The sequence below is a fragment of the Crassostrea angulata genome, chromosome 6 (genome assembly GCF_025612915.1).
Source record: "Crassostrea angulata isolate pt1a10 chromosome 6, ASM2561291v2, whole genome shotgun sequence".
In the NCBI taxonomy this organism is placed as follows: Eukaryota; Metazoa; Mollusca; class Bivalvia; order Ostreida; family Ostreidae; genus Magallana; species Magallana angulata.
In genome coordinates this window covers 24,776,082-24,801,911 of record NC_069116.1, presented here as the reverse complement: position 1 = coordinate 24,801,911, position 25,830 = coordinate 24,776,082, and the positions used below count along the sequence as shown (strand labels likewise).

General features: G+C 33.1%; 1 protein-coding gene across 2 annotated transcripts; it reads left to right on the top strand.

Annotated features, from left to right (window-relative positions):
- Window positions 1-1,534: 1,534 nt before the first annotated feature.
- Window positions 1,535-25,803, top strand: LOC128187758 (retinoblastoma-like protein 2). Of its 2 annotated transcripts, XM_052858315.1 has the most exons (24): window positions 1,535-1,768; window positions 4,052-4,185; window positions 4,306-4,509; window positions 4,733-4,797; window positions 5,139-5,264; window positions 5,364-5,524; window positions 6,944-7,008; window positions 13,455-13,502; window positions 13,710-13,893; window positions 16,094-16,260; window positions 18,864-18,945; window positions 19,051-19,197; window positions 19,825-19,907; window positions 20,084-20,204; window positions 20,430-20,625; window positions 20,854-21,071; window positions 21,193-21,303; window positions 21,415-21,594; window positions 21,785-21,856; window positions 22,030-22,147; window positions 22,236-22,390; window positions 23,889-23,948; window positions 24,258-24,422; window positions 24,583-25,803. In XM_052858315.1, exons 1-24 carry the CDS (start codon window positions 1,631-1,633, stop codon window positions 24,796-24,798), a joined length of 3,216 nt encoding a protein of 1,071 aa, XP_052714275.1. In that variant the 5' UTR covers window positions 1,535-1,630; the 3' UTR covers window positions 24,799-25,803. The 2 variants fall into 2 exon arrangements, with proteins under 2 accessions (XP_052714275.1, XP_052714276.1); XM_052858316.1 differs by lacking the exon at window positions 13,455-13,502.
- Window positions 25,804-25,830: the final 27 nt, after the last annotated feature.

The following is a 25,830-nucleotide window of genomic DNA, read 5'->3' as shown; positions in this document are numbered from 1 at the left end:
CAATTTTTGCGACTAGACTAAAAATTGTTTTAACAAGTCGTATAATATTTTTATAATTGAAAACAGGGTTGGCCGGGAAATACCAGTGCCGGGAATTACCGGTGGTAAATACCGGTATTTCCCGTCCTGGTAAATACTACTGATTTTCACTAAACTGGGAAATACTGGGAAATACAAATTTATAATCTTTTTTTCTTTACTTTGCTTAATGTAAAATGTATGTTTAGGATATAAGATATTAACAATAAGCATCAAAACACCATTTAGCATACTTCGCCATTTCACTGTCAGTTTATGAATGTTAAATTCACCAGATCACCTATTCAAAAAGACTTCTACAGCTGCTAGAGTACAAATTTTAGCCTAGCTTTTTGTACCCCAAGTTTAGTGTTTTACATATTTTTAATTCAAAGCACAAAATAAACTGTCACAATTACTATAGGTGTTACAAATAACAATTAAATAATCACACATGTTGTTTTAATAATTGACTCTTGACAGTTTTGTGCTCCTGTTTTGGGGAGATATATGCTATGACTATGAGTGGGGCTAATTGGCTTCTCAAGTGTGTTGCATACTGAGAAAGTGACACAGGTCACACCTTATATTCATAACTTTCTTGGCCCATTTTCACATAGTACACTAAATAATCAGAAAATGGAACTTTTGATATCATGTTTATGATAACTGTATAGATGCACCTATACCTGACTTAAGTCTTATTAAAAACAAATAACAATTGTGTATGAATGAACCATGTTTGGAATATTCATCAGAAGATAACCAATGAATTACTGGCCAGTCAAAAATTGTTAGAATTAAAGACTATTATAAAATTTTATAGCTGACAAGGTGTACTCTTGTCTACATCCCAACAGATTTGATTAAGACTAAGTATGAAGTACTTTAATATGTAGTTAAACTTTATTTCCCAGTATTTCCCGGGAAATACCAGTAATTCCCGGGAATTCCCAGTATTTCCCACCGTCCTGGGAAATATGAGTATTTCCCGCTTTTTTGCCAACCCTGATTGAAAATAACAAGTAGATCAGGATATTGTTTTAGTTTATGAATATTTGTAATAGGCGTGAAACGGGCCGACAATTGAATAATTAAGATCGTTGGTAAAGAACGCAATTCGGTAATTTTATATAAAGTGCTGAATATTAATTTTGTGTAAACTTCATATAATTTTATTTAATGTTCAAACCCACTTTCTTCATGTTTTAAGTCTGCTGCATAGCTAAAGTCTTTTATATTTTCAATGTAAACGTTTATACGCCCTGGTGAACCCTAACACTTCCTAGTATCGGAAAAGATTATGAATCCGCCCCTCGATCTTTCTTTCATTTCACATTCTTCACCAGTTTATCATTACAATTGTTAAACACAATATTTGATTTTTTATGACGTTCTATATGTATTTTTAATCGTATATGTGACTTATTTTAAATGTAAGTGGTCTTGTAATTGCAAAACTATATGTAACGTATAAGAACTATTTTGGCGGAAGCATAAAGCACTTGTGGTTCTAACTTGTCCACATTTTCCCGCCATAGGGCGCATGTTGTTTTTCGCAATGGATGATGTTTGTTGTTGATTTCCGGAACTTATAGTAAATAAAGCCAAAATGGAGCCAACAGAGGAAACTGACGATGCCGTGGAAAGGAGATACATTGAACTGTGTCTCGACCTGAATATGGACAAAGGGACTAAAGAGGAGGCATGGGAAAGCTACCAAAAAATTAAAACAAAATACACACTGGAGGTAGGCCAATTTTTCGCTTATGTGAGGTATATAAACATATCAACAATCTGTTTTCAGTCCATTTGATTATAAACAATAAGAAAAAACAGGATCAAATGGAGTCAAGTTTGTTTTAAAGACCTATTCCTATCTTTAAGGATACATACATGATCGTTTAATTCCAGTTCGAATTTCCTCAAGTGTGTGTAAAATGCAAGAAATCAAAGGATAACATACTTACAAAGGATTTCTATCAAATTGACCGCTTCCATCATTAAATAACAATATGGGATATAATGATATACATTTACACTAAGTTGTAAAGAGTAAAAAAAACGTTTCACAAAGCTCAAACACTGTAAATTAATGTTCTTTTTGCATCAATATATTAATTTGTTACTTGAAAAATGTACTTACTATGTATATATATTGCTTATATGCTTTACGGTGTAACCGTTTGGAGGGCGAAGCCAATGTAAATGGGACTAGATCAGTAGTTTCAACATCTCATCTCTGGCCTGTCATTTCATATATTGTTTTGTTTGGACTCTAATCTTATTGCTTGTTAAATTTGTTCAAGCCCTGATATGCTATAGACTATTGTCTATCCAAGCTACTGTTTACATCACATTTTGACGATTTTTATAGAAACATACACAGCTAAAAGAAATACATTTGAAATCCTTCATTAAAAAACGTCATCTCTTTTTTTTTTAATCAGAGATTTTCACAGGAACGAAAAAAATAGTTTTTATGGAGATTTATCTTTTTTTCCATTATGAAGTCTCTTGGAACACCTCACACAATTTTCAAATGCTAAATCATCCAGATCTTATTTTATATTATTTGCTATACAAATATCAATAGATTTTTATCAAACAGCCGCTTTTTTTAACCGAACAAGTCAGAGAGAGAGATAGAGGGGGGAAAGAGAGAGGAAATTCAAATACAAAAACCTGTAAACAAATTTTCATTCCAGTATGTAATTATCCAGAGATCTGCGATGTAGATACTACATGTAGTATCTACATCGAAGATCTCTGGATAATTTCTCAGCATAAAGTATTTTAACTTTTTACTCCCTTATTTTAAATGTATGCATAAAACATGAATTAAATAGTAATGTATATTCATGCAATTTATCTCGAGAATATTTTACTTGGAGATTATTTTTGGTCCCTAAATTCACTAAAATTTGTCACTCAAACATTGAATTATTAAACATTCAATGATTAATTTGTGCCTTAAAACTAGAGAATTGAGATACCCTAGCTAATTCACATCATAAGGTCTTACATTTAGTATGCATTTTTGTGAATGCAGATCAGTACTTCCTATTATGCATAATTTTTAAGTATTTATAATATATATTGCTCCAAATAATCTCCTTATTTGCTTTTATTTTCATGGCAGATTGGGGGTAATTTGAATCATTATTGTATTTTTTAATCATATACGAATGGTTTACACATCTTTTTTTTGGAGGGTGGGGGGGGATTAGAATGGGTAAATATTTTACAATGTGTCTGTCAAAGATTATGATGTCTACAAAATTAATTTTTGTTTTTATTAAATTAGTTATTTGTGGTAACTTAATTTTATTGGATTTTGATAATTTGAATTCTGGGTACGAAATGACCTGGGTATGAGTATGTCAGGCTACGATTTGAGGTGACACCTATAAAACGAAATTTCAAATTGAAAGTAGGAGAAAAAACGTCTTTGGTGTTTTCTAAAAGTAATCAGAAATCAAATACAATTAAAATACATGATGTTATTTTAATAACAATGAAATAAAACTGCTTTACTATTGAAACACGTTTTTTGTCCAATCAGATGTCCTGAAATTCATTTGATCGGATCTAATGCAAGTGTTGAAAGTTGTAGGAAACGAAATTTTGTTTTCTTAATTAGGAATTATTTTTTTAAGAACAGAGTAGGTAAGTTTGAATGTATTTATCACTCATTAAACAAAGTTGATAAATTATCACCAAACGTGAAGTTAGTACGAGATTCAAATTCAACATGGATGCCGATGATGTCACTGCGCGTGAAGTTATTCTTTTTTCCTCCATCTTGGAAAAGTTTTTCAACTTCATAGGTATAGAGTGTAATTTCTATTTTTAGACATATATACACGTGTTGTCTATAGGGAGAGCTTCGCTCTCATGGGCCCTTTGGGCCCGTGAGAGGGCTTCGCCCTCTATTAACTTTTATTAAGCTAAGCAATATTTTCTAACTGTTCTATTTTCAATAATTGGCAGCTTCTGTTTAAGGTTGAAATATTATGTGTTATATGAACAGGGAGATCAGATGCACTGGCTTGCCTGTGCATTGTACGAAGCGTGCAGGAAAAGTGTCACTCCAACTGTAGGAAGGGGAACAATGGAAGGAAATGGAGTGTCGTTAACAAGGCTTTTACGTTCCGCAAAGTTTAGGTAATTTATTCGTAAACAACTGCTATTCCGTGAATTGGTCCTTGAGAATGAACTTTTTGTTGCATAGTTTTGTTTGAGCTTTACAGTCTGGAGTAAAGTATTTACGTTTGTCTTTTGCAGTCTTATACAGTTTTTCAACAAAATGAAGAAGTGGTCGGACATGGCTGGTCTACCACAAGAATTCATTGATAAAGTTAACAAATTGGAGAGGAATTTTGCAGTTTCCACAGTGATTTTCAAGAAGTTTGAACCAATATTTTCTGATATATTCCAACATCCAACGGACAGTCACCAAAATAAACAAAATAGAAATAAGAAACAAAGGTACCAGAATTACTCTTGTTTTTATGACCATATATTATCAATTAATAACTAAGAATATTCATTAAATCCAACTTTGTCACCTCTTTATTCAGAGAGGGCAAGGCAAATCATAAAATAATTTGAATGACACTTGATTCTTATGTTAAGCGATATGTAAAATTGTTTAAGCAAATGATTACAAATATAATTATACCTAATTTGATTAAATTTTTTCTCTTTTCAGGAGAATGCCATGTACTTCAACCGAAGTATTTAATTTCTGTTGGACCATGTTCATTCAAGTGAAAGGTAAAAATAAGACTTGGTATAAAAGACTTAAATGTATACATTAATTGATGTTTAAACAAAAGACCTCTAGTACGTGATTATCACCAAACTTGCATTTATAGACAGAACCTTATGTTTTGTTAATCTTAGGCCTTTAATTTTTGCTCTACTGTAGCCTATCTTTTTATCTTTATGAGATACAAGTAAAGAAATCTTAACAAGTCAGCAGAAAAGGTCTTGATCTTTGATAGATATTAATTTTGTTTCCCTATAATTGTTACAGCTAGTGTACACAACGGAGAGACAGTGAGATGCGATGTTTTGTCCCACATGTAGTAAATAATATCTTTTTATGCAAACAGGTCATTTTCCTGCTATTAGTGATGACCTTGTTAACTCCTACCACCTTCTACTATGCTGCTTGGACTGGTTTTATGCTAATGCATTAATGGGAGGACGAAAGGATTTACTGAATCCTTCATTTGAGGGTAAGCAGTCAAAATAAAAACAAATTTTTGGTGTCTCTTCTTGAAATTATAAGTTTAAGCAAAATTGAATCAATGTACTGTAATTATTATTCATTACAGGTTTACCAGAAGACTTTGGAAACAGAGACTGGAAACCCCCAACTGAAAGTCCGTGTTTGATTAAGTACCTGTGTGATAAACATGAAGGTTTAGAAATAGAAGCCAAAGTCATCAAGGAACATTGGTGGAAACCACACATTAAAAAGCTATTTGATAAAAAGGTATCATTTCTTGACACACAGTTTTACATTATAAAATCAATTTTTTTTATGTTTTTTCCTGGTTTATCAAACATGTGAAAATACAAGATTGCATGTCAGAGTCATTTTAAGAGGACTATGGACTTTGGGTATGATGGAACTATTTAGTTCAAGCATCAAAACAAGTTGAAATCGACTCTGGTCTCAGATGGAATATGCACTAACATTTAGAGTTTACAAAACATGAGTTTGATTTACTGTTGAATGATTGGTTAACATTGATATAGACATACCTGTTTATAATTTCTGTACCTATCAATTTACCAAAAGTATACAAGGGTTGTCCAAAAAGTTTGTGGACACATGTAATTTTATCCAAAATAACGGCGCCGTCATCAGGAATGTATTATGATATTTTAATATAGAGTATAATAATGTATTCGTATAAAAATCAGAGCAATGTACATTTTTGTATTGGAGTTATAATTATATATACATTGCCTATACAGGCCACACGGCCCAGTCTGACGTTGAATTATAACAACGTTTCTATTACGTTGTTGTCCTGGGTGTACCTGAGAGTAATATGCCGCATTCACCGTTTGGTCAGAGGGTACAATTGCATAAGTAAATTTGAACTATTTCGATGTTTTTCCTGTTTCCACCATTGTTTTGTTTCTGTCGGTGTTTTAACTCAGTTGACACAATTTTATGATGGCACGCAGTTCCGTGTGGTCAGCTGACGTCGCATTTTCTTGCGTTTTTAAAGACATGTTCTTGCCATAATTATATCTATTAAAATTCCTCTGCTAGTTTGAAAATAGCTTCAAATGACATACACCTTACAGTACATCACAATAGAAGATTATGAAGTTTTGAAATGTTTTATAAAAACTCTAAGTATTCATATCTATAAACACAATTACAAAGTTCACACCACTTTTACGCTGGGCCGTGCGTACTTTCCGCGACCCTTTGATACATTACAATTTTAGTTTATTTCTATGAAAAACACTCAAAACTACTGTAGTTTGATTTGAAATTTTATGACAAAGAGTTGGATATATAATATGTATATATAACCCTAATTAAAATGACAAAAACACGATTGTCCACGAACTTTTTGGACAACCCTCGTATGCCTTGGAATGGCTCAACTAACGAAAAAAAGAAAGAAAAAGAAATAGCAAAGGAAGATATAAATGAATAGTTTGAATTCTCCTTGAAACAATATCAGTATTTTTTGAAGGAAAATGAAATCATTGTTTATTATATTTTCCTTGCTATATCTTTATTGGAAATATTTAAACATTCAAAAACAAAACCAAATTTGGGAGAACTGATTAAAAATTTCCTGATGTCATAAGTTAGTGAATGAAGATGTGATGTCAGTGATATAAAGAACTGCATGATTTTTGATACAGAAATTTCTCTTTACAGATTTTGAAAGGAAAGCCAGATACTCTCTCAGCGGTTCTAGAAGTTGGCAACTTTGATGCCAACAAGTGAGTATTTAATTTACTGCTTAAGTAGATTTGTGTGTTGTCCTGTAGTTGCTTGTAGCTGCATAAATATAATCATGGAATCTGGAAATCTCTACTGTTATTGTTTCCCCCAAAAAGGGAAGAAGTTTTAAGTTCAGATTATGATCCCAGGGGGCCAGAAAATGGTCACAATAAGACATTGTTGAAGTGAACATAAAAAATCTATATAATTCCCACTGACATCCACAAGGGGTAAGGAAAGTCTCATCAGGGAATATACTTTGAAATAAGGAGAAGATTACAAATCTACTGTGATGAACATTTTCCATTATTTAGAATATGATCAATAAATATAGGAAAAAAGGTGATCCATATATTTTACTAAAGTTGAAAAATTTGTTAATCGATTACTTGGTCAGAACGATGATGACGGGTTACAAAATCAGTAATTTAATCATTTAAGGCTCAAGATACTGATACTGTTGGAGACAGTGAAGGTCCTAGGGGCTAGGGCTAAAATTATGGAGAGAAATTAGTTTGTATATAAGAGAATTTTAAAAAAGACATTACTGTCAAGCTTGATCAGCTTTGATCATCAGTGAATGATAAATAATTTACTGTTGGTATGAGGAAGCTTGATCAGCTTTGTTCATCGGTGAATGATAAATAATTTTCTGTTGGTATGAGGAAGACAGAAAGAAATCACATTTTGTTAAATCACTTTAAAAGGCTTGTTGCTAATATGATGGACAATTGGGGTTACAGCCCCTGGAGTTGGGATTTTTAAAAAAAAAATCTTTAAAGACCCCAACCTCTGCAAAATGGATTTCTGGTATACTTTTTGGTTACAGTATAAAGTGAATTATAAATTTCTGCCTTTTTTATCAAGATTATTATGTACCTTTTTAAGAAGAAAAAGACTGAATTCCAAGCATCATTATACCCCTTGCACCAACATTTGAGGCAAAAATTGTTTTTGACCTGTTAGTTACTGTAAATGTAGTAAGAAAGAGAATGTGGTAATTATTTCACTATTTGACAATTTTCTTATTTTGGTCACAATTTCACTCTTCAATCTTCATATCGTAAATATAACAGATGCATATATGAGATTGTCTATTACCTGAGGATGTGTCATGATTTGGCTCAAATTTATATGGGCAAGTTCAAGGTCACTGGAAGGAAAAGTGCAAAATTGGAGAAACATTGGACATTCTACTTCACATAAAGATTGCTTTTGACCTTAGGGTGTCTCATGGACTTGACTTAGGTTCAGTTGTACACATTCAAGGTCATTTTTAAAAAAATGCATAATTCCTGTATCAGTGGTTTATCTTGTAATGGAAAATGATTTAAACTAAAATTTGACACAGATTGCTTGAAACCTGTAAATATATCCTGACTGGGATATTTGGGGTCATTTTTGCAAGTTCAAGGTCACTATAAGAAAATAGTGCATCCATTACTTTCCAATAGAGAAATAAATGTACTTCATTTATTATATTTTTTAGTGTGGGTATCATTTGTGAGCTTGCTCACAGTACCTCTAGTTCAACTTGCCATGATAACCACATTTTCAGTAGTCAGTCCCAGTGATTGGGAAGGCCAAAAATGTCAATGGGACTATGGCCCCACAGTTATTAATTTTAATGGGCAATCTATTTATTCATTGGGGCCATTTTGTAAAATTGAAATTATCAAGGACCAACCTAGAGCAAAACAACTTCTATAAAATTTAAAAACTTAACCAATTGGTTAAATTTCATTTATTTGATGTGTTTATACATTTCACTGATGCAATTTTTGTAATGGTGTTTGCTTAATGATAAATAAAATCAGTCTCTGTACTTCTGTGTTTTTTGGAGGTATTAGTCAAACCCTTTGACCCAATTATTACCGTTATGTGGAGAATCTTTCAAACTTTGAAGATAACTGTAGGGAAACAGTTTTTCTTATTATTTAAACATTAATTTTGCGAGTTATTAACTAATTACAAGTTTAAACTAATTGTAGCATCGACACTTAAATAAATAAACATCGGTTGTAATTTTCAATGCACAGTGTGGTTGCATCACCCGTATTTATAGCCCCTACAGTAACGATGAGCATGGTAAGACAGTCCTGAGTTTTTATAATCACAACAGGGATTAATTGAGGCTGTGAAGACGTCTTTTCAATCAGATAATCATCATTTTACTGCATCTTAGTTTACATAATTGAGAACTCAGAATACTGGGCGACTTCAACTTCTTTGGAGGAAATTCTGGAATGATCTACCACGCATAAATGAGTGGAAACGTTTTTATTGGTTGTTTATTTCTGTTTTACCAAGCACGACCATTGAAATTTGATGTTTTAAAACGAATGTATTAAAAGACGATTAGGTAAGTCGTACAGAGTAAATTTCCAGCGGACATCGCTAAAACTTTTATAACCGATGAGAAATTTGAATGCGCACTTTGACGCTTAGAGTAATTGATTTAATACGCCATTTTTCTCTTAAATGCGACTATGGCGCATGGCGCAGGTAATTCCCAATCACTGCAGTCCAGTTTTTGCCAGTACAACTCCTCTTACACTGCTGCACAGAATTTTGTGAAACTTTGTAGGTAATAAGAACACAACATGTAAATGTGGAATAGCCAAGAAAATTCTGATACATTTATGATGCCAAGAAAATTTTGATTCCATAAAATTTCTTGGAATTTCAGCCCAATTTGAAGTCTGTTTGAATGTAGTAATGAACAGATTGTCAGCACTACTCCCCCTAATGTACTGCACAGAATTTTGTGTAACCATGAAGGAGATAATGGCTTATTGGAAAGATATGCATATAACAAGAAATTCTGATTCCATTAATTTTCTTAGAATTTTAGCCCTTTTGAACTTGGAGTTTTGGCCATATATTGAATTTAGTTATGAACAGATTGTCTGTATAAATCCTCTTAAAGCACTGCATAGAATTTCTAGAAACTTTGTAGGTAAGAAGAACACAATGTGTAGATGAACTTTTTACCGGGATATTCCTTTTAAAATTTAATCATTTTATTAAATTATTTTGGATATTTTATGCCTACCCTGCCATTCATAATGTTTAGCTTTGTCAAGTAATGTGGGAGTGTGAGGTTTGTGAGTTTGCTCACTTTTCATTTTATTATCATACTAGGTAACATTTTTATCACAAATGTCAACAAATGATGCATCTGTTTTACACAGTACCGTAGTATTAAGTGGTAAACAATTAATAAAAAAAATTGTGGCAAGATAAGCTGGTCTAAAAAAAAAAATTTCAAAATTGTGACCTTGACAAAGCAAACTAAAGTTTTAGTTGCATGATATGAATTATTCTAAAAACAAGTAATATTATCTCATTTTTTAGTTTTCATTATTGAAGTAGTTAAGGGAAATAAGGAAAATAAATTGCCTACCATCTTTTTGTCTTCTTTCGGTTTGGACTAAAACCAACAAACCATTCATCATCAATTTGTTTTTAATTGACATCTAACTTGAAAATCAAAGTGAAATTCAAACACAAATAAATTAATGTTGCAAAAATTTCTTTGAATTATTTGGTAGACAATTTTTACATCAATTAAGTTACATTATGTATTTAGAGATGTTTCAAATTGACTGTAGAGCAGTAAAATTTTTAATAATTTTTATTATTAATAGGTTACAAAAAAGAAATTATCAGATTATTTTTTTTTTTCAAATAAATATTTTTAATTTAATCATTAAATGCCTATCCTAGCTATCTAAATTAGGATCAAATGTTTGCCTGTAGGTTTTTTTCTTTGAAAATTTGCTCTATTACCCAGAGGATTGAAAAAGATTTGGTCTACTTGAAATAATTATTGAATAAAGCAGCTTTAAAAGAGTTTCTTTACTTCCAAATGTCATGCACACTTAATTATGACAATAAAGATCATCAATTTGAAAATCTTGACTTCTGAGAAGGGGATGATGTTGAATATTGATGTTGGAATTGGGCACTTTAAGCTTAGTACATTGAAAATGCATTGTTCTCTAGCATGAAGCATCATTGAGTCAACTTTAAGATAATCCCTATGAGGTTTTCCGTAACCTAAACATCATTTGGGATATAGGGAGGAGCTTTAGAATGAAGACAGTTAAAATACATGTTCTGTATGCTTTGTTAACTCAGATACACAGCGTGTGTATTGTCATATTTAAAAAGGAATAAGATCTGCACTTTAGATGTGAAGTAAATCGCCCTGTTTGAGGTTTGTGGTGGAGTTGTATGAAGCATTGTAAATGTAAGAATAATATATCAAGAGGAGTAAAATTACTTCACTTGTCCCTGTCTCTCTAATGCACTAGGGTGGGGGCCAAGACTTTCATCAGCAAATGCAGATTTTATTACATGTCCGAGGTAATTTTTTTGTTAATATACGAACTATTAATTTTAATTGAGTGTATTTCATATCACTTTAGTGACTGAAGGACTCATGACCCTTTTGTTAGACTTGGCTATGGTGCTAAGTACCGTACTTATTTTAAGGGTATCAATGACCATTATCGTGTTGAAATAGATTTAGTGCTTCAAATGGGGACAGTGACATTAGATAGCAGTTTGATGATAATAAAATTTTCACCTAAACTAGTATGGTCATGTATGATCGAGAAGAGGGAAAAATTAGAAGCACCTCCATTGTTGCATGCTTTTTTGGCTGATTGACAATTTGGAGTGTAAGGTCATTAACTGTGTTTACACACGCTGTAGTCCTTTGACTTGAACAGATCAAACTTCAGTGCAAACAACAAACACCAATTTCTTTTTATCCATTTCAGGGTATTTAAGAACTATAACTTCATAACAAATATTAACATTATGTATTACTCATTGTTGGCTGCCAAAATGTCATTTCAAAATTGTTACCAACAAAAGAAACAGAAAATTATTTTTGAGCAGCAAATTTTTAGTGGGGATTTAATAGGTGAAATTCACAGCTGTAAACTACGGTACAAAAGCCAACTTTTGTTAATGTCCAGTAAATTGAGAATCAATCTAGACAGTTGAATTGAACTGTAGATAGCATGATTTTGTAGCAATTGGTTTATGATACTCAGTCTTAGAATTTAAAAGTATCACCTAAATGCCAGAAATCTGTATTGCCTGTAGCTTGGATGGTGTCTTAGACCATTCTACATGTCTTTGTTGTTTATGAAATCGGAAAGTAAGTTAATAAACACAAAAAAATTCAAAGATCTACAATCATTGCAAAACTGAGTCTTTTCGACTGAGTATGAAAGTGTATTTACAATACATGAAGAAGTAAACAATGTAATGATTCTAAAAGATTTAGTGACAGTACTGTTGTAATTATTGACATACATCTTTTGGGGGGGGGGGGGGGGGGGGGTAGGGGGCATATGAAAAAAAGATATGCAACTTGCAAGAGTTTAACCTTCACATGTACTGTCTCAGGAACTAACAGTTTCCAAACTGGATAACATGCTCTCAAATGACCCAGTACATTTGGAATGATGTAATAATTTAGGGCTTTAATGATTATCGTTTTTGACATTGTCAGCAAATGTATTGCCAATAAATCAGAATGTGTAATGCAAGACACAATTTGATTTAAACCCAGGATTTTACTATGTCCTGAAGGGAAAAAAATGTGCACAAAATGTAAGGATTTTGATGATATCTTTCAGAAGCTCATAATCATGAGAGTGATTGAATCTTTTTGTAAGAGCCAAGCTTTGTGATTTAATTTATAAAACAGTCATTGTTAATTTCACTGCAGTCCCAGGAGATGAGATACTTATCAGTCCTATGATTTTAGGCAACACATAGCAATAATGGGCTTAACCTAATTTTAAACTTTGTGTGAACAACTCCCCATTAGCTTTCATAATCCACATCTTGCACTAGCTGGGCACCCCTTTTAATGATTTTTATCAGCAAACCTGTTGCAAGATAGCTCTCTCAATCTTTTTTGTTACAGCCAGAAAATTAAATTTTGCAACAGTCCCTTCCCTATCGTGTTCATGCAGGGTCCATTCTTATTCATTTAGACAAACTTTTAATGCATTGAATCTCCAAAGGGGGAAACAGCTTTGGAAGATCTATGTGTGATTTTTAAGAATATGTACTGTATTATCATTATATGTACACATTTTAGACTAGGCATTGGTTTTGATCTGGTAAATATTTTTATCGTTAAAATGAATTTGACTAATGCATTATTTCCTTGGTTGATTGGGTATTTCTGATACTAAATGCACTTAAATGTTGATGCTAGCGTCACCTAATATTCTGCACCTATATGTTTCGTTTCTTATCTCTTTCAGTTTTAAATATTTATTGACAAATTCCTAATCAGTTTTGTTTTGGAAAAGGTCTCAAAGACTGACTTTACTCCCTTATAAAAAACTAATTTGAAATCAAAAATTAAAAATTGTCACATACGTAATGGTATATTTTGAATAATTTTCAGAAAGTCAATAAATGAAGCATATGAAGATTATCCCTTAAATTATAGCAGGTTAGTTGATTGATTTTGAAAAAAAGCATTAAAAAAAAAAAATCTCCAAAAAATCTACATTTCATATTCATATGATTTCATTTTGGTTGAATTATATATTTAGAGGGGGGCCTAGGGAAGCACATACCTACATTGTTGTTCTTTCCATGATTTTGAAGATTTGCTCTCAATAAGTTAAGAAATTGAGACTTAATTTTTCCTTTCCAGCAAATCTATGAACAGCGAATATGAAGCCTATGTGTTAAGTGTGGGGGACTTTGATGAAAGGGTGTTTCTGGGTAGTGAAGCCGATGAAGAAATAGGAACACCTACCAAGTACAGGGACGAGGGCACTGGAGAACTGGCAGAGAGGCTGCAGATGAAGGCCAATCTACAACAACACATTGATGAGGTAAGTCCATCTACTCACGGGGTGCTAGCTTTGTTAAGGTAATGTTGTGAATTAAAACGATAGTATTTTGATTCTTCCATACATGTTCAACATCAAACTTTGAAAGGATCCTTGGTTGTTATATTGAAGTTTGTTTTAGGAAGTTTATATATGCAAAACATATCCTCAAGTCAGGAACAAACAGAAAAAAATTATGGTGATAATATGGCATGAAACGATTTTGTGGGGAAAATCTTTTCATAAATTCACAGGACTTCTTTTTAGGTGTGTTAAGTCTTCTAAGGTATAGTAATTAGCTAATATATGGGTTTTCTTTTAATACAGCATGATTCAAGAATTTTTTTTATATTTATTCATTTGAATTAAAGCATGTAGATCTTATTTTATACTTAATTTTCAAAGAGTTATGTTGTGTGTCTGCTCTTTAGTATTCCCTGTTAAGTTTTTGAAAAGGAGTTTCAATAGATCAGATTAAACAAAGTTGAAATACCAATCATCTTATCTATTGAAATCTTTATATTATTAGAGTGTCGCACAGAGTTAGAAATGTCATTGATCTATTAGTAATTGCCAGATTCATTTTCTTTTTGTTTTCATGGCCATGTTAACAATAGAAATGCAGGAACTGATTGAACTAAAAAAAAAACTAGTTATAAGACAAGGTAGTTCAGTACAAATCAATCTGTGTTGTTTATGCTCCCTTTGTCTCTGCACAGAGAAACTAGAACATGGCAGGTTGGAGCGGGTCTATGGGGAGAGGCGGTCAGAGGCTTGGCCGCTGTCCAGTTGGGCAGTGTTGTGATGGGATTTGGTGTCCCAGCATTTAAATCCTACGGGGCCCTGCGGGACTCACACTTAATGGGGTCCTGATTGATAACTGTTTATTGTCAGAGTATTTATCTCTCTATTAAGTTGGCACATTCTGCCATTAATTACGTCTCTCAGTAAAGCTCATGTAACATGGGATCTAATGCCTTGTTATAAAGTTTCAATGTAATTTCACTGTCTATGTGTCAGGGAATTTTAAAGGCTACAAAATCAGTATTGGCAAAAAAATGAAAAAAAAATGATAGAATGGGAGAACCATGGGTCTGGTACTTGCACACACTGTTTCTGCTGGCAAACTATTATTACTTGTCAAAATCAATCTTTTGACGCCTGCTGTTTGAAATAATATGTTGACAATTAGGAAATCAAAGAAAGTGGATAAATATCATACATTGATTTTTTAAACAAAAGTTTTGTTATAGTTGAAATCGATGATAAAAAGAAGTAGATTTGATTTTGATACAAAAGATGAACATCAGTGGCAATTGTGAGAGCCCCCACCCCCTTTATTGAATATGAGAAATTGAAATGAAATTTGCATTAACCCTTTGAAAATTTAAAGGTGTCTCTTTTTATCTGCTTGATGATGTTGTTGGTATCACTGTAATTCAGTAGATAAAACTTAGTGGGACATGGGGTGGAGAGCTTAGTGATACAAATATTATTATTATTAAATGACTATTGATTCCTGCAACATCTACAGGTAGGCAGCAGGTCCAGGCAGGTTTTCCCTCTCTCTGAGCTAACAAAGAAAATCAGCTGATTCGTGCTGATCAGACACGGATTTGTTCTGTAAAGGGAGGACTGTCACCCACTGTTAATTAGTCATTAGCCCTGCAAGGTTGATTTGGCAGTCATTTGCGAAAAGCAGGATTTGAAACGCATCGGCCTCAAAACAAAGTGATTATTTCAATTTAAAGAAATTAGCAGATGTTTAAATTGCCAACAATATAGAGAGACTCCGTGATTGAATGATACGATCATGTGTTTTTTAGCAGAAAGAAAACAAAAATCTATCAGGGGATAAACATTGGAAAACTTCCAGCCGCAATAAAACCTATTCAGGCTTTGTTAGCATACGAGGATCAGTTTCCTTATGGGTTAAAAAATCTACCAAAACCCAACTTTCTTTGTCCTACAGACTCTGCAGCAAGTGTTTTCCCAGTATGTTGGTTGAGAGTGATGTAATATGATGGTCATTTATGAAGGACAGAATCCTGATGCTTCCAATTTAGTTATTTCTAAAAATTTGCCTGGTCCCCGGAGCAAGAGAAAACGAGCCCGGCCCAGAAAACCTGTATACTGTGTGTGTCAGAATCGCCATGCCTGGCCCTTTACAGACAGTCCCTGTTATTCTCTTTCTTTTGAACAGACCAATAGCTTGGCTCCCTCTACTCCTCTGACGGGCCGGCGGTACCTGAAGGACAAGGACCCGAGTACGACGCCCGTCTCGACCGCCACCCAGAGTGTCAGCAAACTCCAGACTCTGCTGTTGGGGCGCAAGGCTCTCCCTAGTGATGACCTGCTGGACATATTAAGGTAGGAATAATGGTTATATTCAACTCTTCTTTTTAAAAAGTATTATCAATCTATATGAATGAAAAAAATTTACTAATGTTCTTTGTTTTCTGCAATATGTTTCCCTAAAAAATTAGAACATTTAGAAGTTAAATAAGCTTCTAACGATACCTGAAGATTTTGGCAGAGAAAGTTCAGAAGTTAATATTGTCTACAATTTATTTGACAAAACCCCTCTTTTTTTTCAAGAGGGGTGGTGATTGGAAATGTATTTAAAGTGTATTTCAACATCCTAAAAGTTTACTTTGTACAATATCAAAGATTCTGTGTGTAGGCTCCCCTTTGTTATGTTCACTTGTATTTTGATTCAATACATGGAGAGTTATTCAATTTCTAGTGTATACAAAATTAGGGTAAGTGGTTCTTTAGCTGATTTATTGATGTTTCCTTTCTTCACACATAAATAGTAATTATTACGAATGCATAGTACAACTTACCAATAGGTAAATTAAGACCAGATGTCCGAAAATTGAGACTATTAGAATTCTGTATTTTACCTGTTATGAGTATACCACAATGAAACTATGTTTTTTTTTTCAATTTATCAAATAATGTTCAATAAAGATTAGAGGGGGAAAAAAGTATATTATTCAATAAGATGTAGATACTTGTTGAAATATTTATTGAGGAATTTTTTTTTAAATTTAAAAAGGATTTTTTTTTTTATGTATAAAAAAAATCCCAGATAATTGCTATTGTTTGCATGGACAGTGTGTGGTATGTAAGAGGACTATAAAAATATACTCTGAGAATGTACCGGGCTATAAGAAAGGGGTTATATTTCAAAGATAAAATCTTAACATTTTAAAAAATTTGCTGATATGTGGATTTTAAGATCACAAGCCATATTCATTACAGAAATGTGAAAATAAAGAACTAGACTATTGTTCATAATGAATAAAAGGAAAAGGTGGAAATTTAATAGTTTTCTGGTCAGTGTCCAATTTCTTAAAGTCGGACAGGTAGGAAGGGACCTGAGAGCTCCCATGTTATTTTCGCAAAATTTAGTCATCTCAAGGGGAAAAACCTTTTGTTTCTTGGAATGGATACCTAGCATATTTGGATATACACTGTATTTTACTTTGAAGGATGTAGAAAATGATACTTTTGTGTCTCTTACTGGTTGTAAGGGACACTTTGACATATTTATATTGAAAGTCCTTTATATTCATAATTTGATGCAGTTTAGAAATTGAATAAAGATTGGAATTATAGTACCACCAGTCAGGCGCAAATCAATGAACTAGAGATTTCTAGACCAACCAACTGAGCTTACCCTTAAGAAATGAAAAATACTGATATCAGATGTGAAGAGTTTAGATGTTTTTCATTAAGAGAGTGTGTCAGAAAATGCAGGTATTACATACTTTCTTTAAATAAAATATAAACTGTAACAATATTTAAATTTGGCAAGCAAAAGAATTTACTTCTTTTGTGTCAGTGCCTGTTTCTATTAAAATATTTTAAGTTTTTGTAAAGACCAGTTAAAAAAAAAATCATATTTAATTGAATGTAATTATTTGAGAATGTATTCAAAATTACAGAATAAGTTTTGAGGGGGTATGAAAATTGACATCCTTTCTGCTTAAAATTGAATTTGACACAGGAAATTAAGTACGTGCAATTAAAGGATTTGTAAAAGGAGCAAAACTGTGTGTTCATTAATGCAGTTTGTGGGCTCTTTCTGTTGAGTCCTCTCAGCCTCTTCAGATTGAAAATGACAGTGAACAATCGGACCATTTCCCCGTGTGAGGAGAATTGAATCGGTTTGTTGACTTATGCTTTCTCTGTGTTTGATCTCCAAAACTGATTAAAAATGAATTAACAATTTGATAGATACAAGTCTTTCATTTGTGTGCAACTGTACCTATCTATTATTGACAATCGATGGCCTTGGCAAGAAAATTACATTTAGCTGAGAAAATACAGTCATTGTTGTATTGTTTTGGTCTAGAATGTGTTCCAGAGTTCAGTGTGTGTCTCCCTTCCAGCACACAGAGATATTTAAAGTCCTATCAGATATTGGCAGTGTATCATAGCAAACATATTCCTGTATTTTGGTCCAATATTTTGTGCTGTGTTCTACTGTAGTTCTTTAAAAAAAGTTTGACATTTTGAAGAAATGGAAAAGGGTCAGGCTGTGTTTATGATGAAACTAAATATAAATTGATCAATGACAAAAACTTGCATACTTAATAACATAAAATAATACATAAGACAATGTAAAAAATAATGCATTATTTGTACTTATATTGGTTACTGAATCAACTAAACACTGTTATACGTTATATTTATTAAGGATAATTTCATATTTAAACAAACTTTTTTGAAGGTTTTTTTTTGTGGAGATTTTGATTTTTGTTTAAATAGTTTTGTCAGTACTTGGTAGCTGTATGAACAAATTTAAAAACAAAAGAGGGGGGGGGGGGGGGTATTCAGTGTTGTAAATACTCAGTTTGGATATCTGAAACAAGTTAAAAAAAATAATTGGTTTTCTTGCAAGGTAAAGATTTCTTGCTGAGTAAATATGATCCAGGTCATATTGAATTTTTTTTTTCTTTTAGTGAAATTGGTACTGATCCAAAAACACGTATAATGGAGAGAGTTACTGAGATGGGTGAAATTTTCTGTGCCCATTATGTTAAGGTAAGAGTTCCGTATTTGAAAGAAACAGTTGAAATTATCCATGAAATCTGCAAGATCCAACTTTCTTGGCTTTGGACATGATGATATTTGTTTGTTGAATTGTAGGAGACTGACAACCATGCAGGTTCCCAAATTGACTTTGCCAAAAAGAGGTTACAGTTAGGAGAGTGCCTATACTACAAATTGTTAGAAAGTATTTTGTATACTGAAAAGAAGCGGAATGATAGCAAAGAAGGCAAAGCAGCTCTTGCAGTAAGTTGATCTCTTTGAAATTACAAATTACTCATTTTTATGCCCCACCATATATGGCCAAGTCATTTGTCACGTCTGTCTGCCATCCTCTATCTTCTTTATATTCCTCACACTTTGCATGTAGCTCAGAGGCGTGTTCAACAGAGTGAGCACTTGGGAGCGCTCACCAAAATTTGTGTTGCAGGTATAGGGGATTTTGGCAAGTACTCATGAGCGCTCACTCTGTTGAACATACCTCAGTGTTTAGCTCATTTTCTAAGAAACCTGTTCTAGATTTTTTCTCCCTTCAAAGTTTTATAGAGTAAGAGCATTTCAATATGTCATGATTTATTGACCTTGACGTTTCCTACGACCTTGATGACTATAAACTTTTCTTCATTTTACATCTATCTTAGTTTCTGTGCCAGTGTTAAAAAAATTTCATCATATTTCAGACAGAGATAACATCTGACTTGATACTCTACTATTTACTTGGACTTGTATAAATACATTTTGTTTTTCATGATGCAAAACAAATGTAACATCAGACGGGGCATTCATGTCTCTGAGACTTTTTTTTTTCGATTTTCCCTTAACTAAGAATGTGTGTAATTTGTGATTATTAGATTATGATTTTTTATTTTCCAGACACTTATGGAACAAGACATATTCCACAGAACTTTATTTGCTTGCTGCTTGGAAATTGTTATATTCTCTTACAACTCACAGAGGTAAGTTAATCTAGAACTTGCAAAACATCTTGTTTTTTGACAAAACACATCATTTCTTCAAGGAATCATGCAGAATATGTACATGTATATATAAAGTTCATTGTTCGATTTTTAGTGGAATTGTATGTTTGATTTTAATTTTGTGTTTTAATTTTTGATTATTTTTTTTTTGACAGGTCTTTTCCTTGGATTGTGGAAATTTTTAATTTAAGTCCCTACCATTTTTACAAAGTGATTGAGATAATCATCAGAACAGAAGAAGGCTTTTCAAGAGATGTAGTTAAACACCTTAACCATGTAAGTTCCAAAAGGTTATTTTGATAAGAATTTTAGGACAGAATATAGGAAAGGAAAATGGCTATCAGTTTTAGTCCACCCTTGATTCACAATTTTTTCATGAAAAAATTATCTGACACCATGTTTATTTTCATCCCCTAAAACGATGACATTACATGTTTGTGATGCAGTGTTTGAAAAAATGTAAATTACTTTGCACATGTAACTTAATGGTTTAAATTTCAGATTGAGGAGAGTATACTGGAGAGCCTTGCATGGAAGAGTGAGTCCCCTCTGTGGGACGCCATCAAGGAGAGCAGTGTGCCTGGCTGTGAAGATGTAGTGCTGCCCAATGAACAGGATGTGATGAAGACCACAGTCAAACACCCTGCTGTCATCAGGGTCACAGAAACCCAGCCCCAGCAACAGCAGCAGAGAAAGGGTAAACACTGGCTTCTTCTGGCCCAAGGTCCAGAAAACTTGGAGCTAGAGACCACTTTTGGTCTGTCTCACTCTTACAATAAATAAAGACTAAAATCAAAAGTGAGCTTGTCTGAATTTTATGGCGACAAGTCCTGCTATTCACTCTAAACAAACTCTGCCGCCTCTTAGAAAATGAAGGAAATCTACCAATGAAGATGAAGGTGACTAATGAGCATTGTTATTACAGATGTGCTGATGTCCCCACCTGCCGGTGTGTCTGCCGCTGACCGCTTTAGCTCCCCCTCTCCAGGAAGTGCCAAGCGGCGTCTTTTTAGTGTACTGACCCAGCCACAAGAAACGCCGGTGTCATCAGCAGAGAATTCCTCAACAGAGGGCAGTAGTTCATCTACAAAGACCACCCAGATTATTGCTTTCCAGCAGGCACAGACAAATGACGGGAGACAGGTAGATGCAGTTTTGATTAACCATTTTATTTAAGGATGTATTAACTAATAAACAGAATGAAGTGGTAAATAATGTTTTTATTAAATTTGCATTAATAGATACATCTTTCTTTCCATTGTAGATATTAATTCCTGTCCATACTATTATTCATTCTGGAGCAAAAGATGACAAAAAAGAAACAACAAAAGCTAGACCCAAGAAAACAGGATCATTGGCTTTGTTCTTTAGAAAGGTAACTGCAACTCACTAGTGTTTGGATCTGTTCCTTATACTCTTGTTGCAATTGTGAATGGTTGAGGTTAGACATTAAAAAAGATTTACTATACATCTATTCTTATTTTAGCTATATCATCTAGCAAGTGTAAGGCTACGAGATCTGTGTGAACAGTTGTATATTGATGATGTTGACCTTCGGAAGAAAATGTGGACATGTTTTGAGTATGTACTTGTGAATCATGTGGAGCTGATGATGGACAGACACATTGATCAAATCATTATGTGTGCAATCTACGTCATGGCAAAGGTAAATCATGTAGATAGTATGAAAAATTACTGATTTATTCATAGCACATGCATCTGTAATGATAGCAATTAAATGTACTCTTGGTATAAAGAACAGTTTTGGTCAACACATATTTATGCATTCCTTTCCCTTTTAATATTGTGACATGGGTTGCAAAATATTTCATTAAAAACTTGTTGCTTTTTGACAGGTGTGTGACCATTCACAGTCTTTCACAGACATCATGAGATGCTACAGGTTACAGCCACAAGCAGAGAGTCATGTAAGTTCTGAACAGGAAAAAAGTCTTTCTTTTTTTCCTAATAGGTTAAGTTATTGGAACACTATAATGTAAATTCATAGCTTGCAACATTCATGATTGTACTTTTATCTGGTACAGCCTGGATGTCAAGTAAATAGTTTGGATGCAATATGGTTTATTGATTTGGTTTGTAGGTCTACAGAAGTGTTTTACTGAAATGTCGTACAAGGCGAAAATCTGGAGGGAGTGATAGCAGCAAGAACGACACAAGTGGACAGTCTTCACCTGTCAATGTAGAGAATGTAGAGAAAAGTAAGGCATCCAGAAATACACAAATTCAGTTTTAGGAAAGTTAGTGCGTTAACAAGTAGCGTGTCTCAATTGTACTTTTTTCTTGCAGAGAGGTCAGAAAAATTATCCTCAATGCGTTCAACTAGTACTCTACCCACCCCCCACCCAGGGAGCCATCCCCCAACCCCAACTATATTGGTGCACTCAGCGACTGGGAGTGAAGAGGGAGAAGAAAGAGGGGACCTCATCATGTTCTACAATAGGGTAATTATAAAAATCAAATTTTTGTATGAGGTGTTCCATCGATAATCTGACATTTTGAACATGTTGTACTGGTTCCATTGATAATTACCGTATTTTCCCGACGACTCGTCGATGCGGACGACTCGTCGAATTGCCCATTTTTAGCCAAAATTTTAACAAAGTCCTACGACACGTCGATTCAGACCATACGTCGATCTTATCACTTCAAAATGGCCTATAAAACTGCAGTAATATTATCAGTGTATGATGCCACGATGTCACCGATATTGCTACCAATTATTATTAATGTTTAACATTTAAACAATTACGCTTTATACTTATGCATCAAATTTTCAAATACCGGCAACTTCTACAAAGTCGCTTGCATTTTAAACAATTCCCGATATCGCTTGTTATGCAAAACTAAACTTACTTTGTCAGAAATATTTTATTCCCAAGCATTAAAATAAGTATCCACTCTGACTATCGCCAGTGTATTCGCCATTACGTAACCAGCCACCTGTTGACTCGGCGCGTGGTCAATGTTTGTTTAACAATTTCCGCTGTCATAGGCATGCACCTGTCTCGTGTCGGACTTCAAAGGGGGATCTCAAGTGCAGAAAGCTTTGCAATTACTGTGATTTGATGAAACTTGTTTACTTTGTATCCAGTTATGCAGTTACACGCTATTGTTTTATATAGACACTGTTAGAAATAGATCGATCATTTGTACGACTTGACAATGACGATATACGACATACATACGTTTCCTAAAAAAATTATCTAACAATAATCAAAGAATTGGACAATAATTAATCAATGAACTATAATCACTCTTATAACGGTACTCTTTATATACACAGGGAGTGAAATTGCCGTAAAGATCTCAGCCTAAGGGCAAAATTATTAACACAACCGGTGTCAGCCTATTGTATAAACAGTAGTATTGATAATTGCCGATTACGTATTTTAAGATTGAATTTGACCATTAAATATTTCTGATTTATTCTTTCCACTAACAACTCTTTACAAATAAAATAATTAAATTTAAAAAAACATCCCCCGGACCTACTGCAATATTTTCTTCCATTCAAACTTGGTTTCAATTTTACTGCGCAATGTTATCTTCCTACTAGTGATACATAGAACCATGTGACGATGTGTTTATAAAAACGGAACGGTAAAACTTTTAATTGATTAAAGGCAATGTTACATTTTTTAATAACTGTTGTTATTATTATGTATTTAAGTGTTGACAGATGAGTGAAAATGATAATTATTAAAGATGAACAGTGAATTCATCAACGTAATTTTCAATCACACAGCCAACTCAAGATGATTAAAACCAAGATTTTTAATGCTATTTTTAAAAATTTTCTGACATCGAGCCTACGACAAGTCGAACAAGACGATAAGTCGGGTGCTCTGCTTCAGAGGAAAAAAATACCGACTAATCGTCGGAAAAATACGGTATATATTTTGAACATTTTGAACTGTTTCATTTCTTGTGTATTTGCAGGTCTTTGTAGAGAAAGTAAAAAAGTTTGCCCAAAAATTCTCTGCTCAAAAGAACTCAAAGGTAAAATTTTGTGAAAGGAGTATTCACTGAAATAGATTTTGATTTAAACTTCACTTTCTTTCAGTATAGTGATGATAAGAAACATGAGGAAAATTTGTTCAACTAAATACTTGTAGACTTATAGCTTAAACTATGAGTGGGAAAATTTTTTATGGATTCTTTAATGGTTATATAGGAATTGATTATTTTAGAAAAAAAAATGTTATTGAGGAAATACATGTACATTTAATTGTATCCATAACTAGTATTTCTGCATTTGTTTAACAGACTTATGTCTAGTGCTGTATTAAATCATTTTTTTTGTTTCAGGATATCCCACCACTATCACCTCTACCTGTGGTTAAAAGTCAGTCCGCTTCTCCTAGGAGAGTGTCCAGTAAACATTCTATATACTTATCTCCGCATAAACCAACATTACATGCTACTCCAATGGCAACTGGTTTGTCATATTCTTTCCAGAAGAGTCCTGCAAAGGTAAATTTTGATGTACTGGTACTTAAATTTATTTGTTCTAGTAAAATTTTTAATTTTGTGTGTGCATATTTGAAAGGGAATGGCTTTAATGTTGTGATTTCTTTGTAAATTTTGATGATTTTATAAGAGGTACTAATATATCTCTCCTGTTTTTCTGTAGGACTTGAGGGCCATCAATAACATGATAAAAATGAAAGACTTTAGAGAAGGTAAAAAACTTTTGGGTAAAAGGCAGCTAGATGTCCACATGGAGGAAGAGGATGGGCCTCAGACCAAGCAGCTGTGTACTGGCTTCTCCTTCCTGAAGCGGCTACAGAATGTCAGCAGTGAGAGGCAGGAAGCCAGTATATTGAACCTGGATTACACCACCAAATAAACACTAGCCTCAGTCCATTCATCGCAATGATGTCTGCTGATCTCATTTTCAATTTTCTTCTGAGGAAAGGAGCAACTCGGTATCCTGTTTGCTCTATAATGCAATATCCTGCAAGTGGTAGTCCCAGACTTTAACATACATGTACTTCTACATGTATTTCAAACTGTTGAAATCTGTGCAATCTTTTTAATCAGCTAATAAATTCTGTTAAATGTGGACTAGACTTGACACTGTGATGTACTCCGTAAGTGTACAGTGTATGGTCAAAGTTTTCTCATAATTCTGCAGGTTAAATCAGAATGGAAATATTTGTGAATAGTGCAAGACATTTTGTTGTATTTTTGTACAGTTTGTAAATATACTGTAATTGGCAGTATTAATCTGTATAGCCAGGGTTTTATATAAATATACATGTATATATTAGTATATTTAGACATTGTTATTATGAATTTCTTTGGATGGATTTTATTTGTAAACTGAATATCTATCAAATTTTTAGCGGTTTATAAAATGTATTGATATTTTATTTTTAAGAAAATTCTAAGAAATTTGTCATAACATAGCATTGTGATGATATCAAATTGGTACGAATGTATACAAATTTTGTGTCCTCTTGATGTTGTAAAATTTAAAACACAAAAATGAAATGGAGCCTAGTAAACCAGTAGTGTCATTTCTGTGTCAGCAATCATGTTCTAAGTCATTACTAGGGTGCTAGATGTGTGCATTGAATTGTGAATGAAACATAAGGGATCTATTGTGTAATGCTGAAATTAGGTACAATGAAATATTTCTTTGGGAAAAATTGGTGAAAATGTTAGTATAGGTATGGTGCTCTTTGTTTTAATATATTTGATACAGTGCAAAATTTTTAAACAGTACCATAAATGATTTTTTTTGCATAATTTATGTGAATATTCAATAATATTATGTTGTGAATATGTGGCAAGCATGTATTGGATGGAATACAAAAGTGAAAGAATCATACAATAAATGTAAAACATTTCCACTTCGTCTTTTATCATAACTACT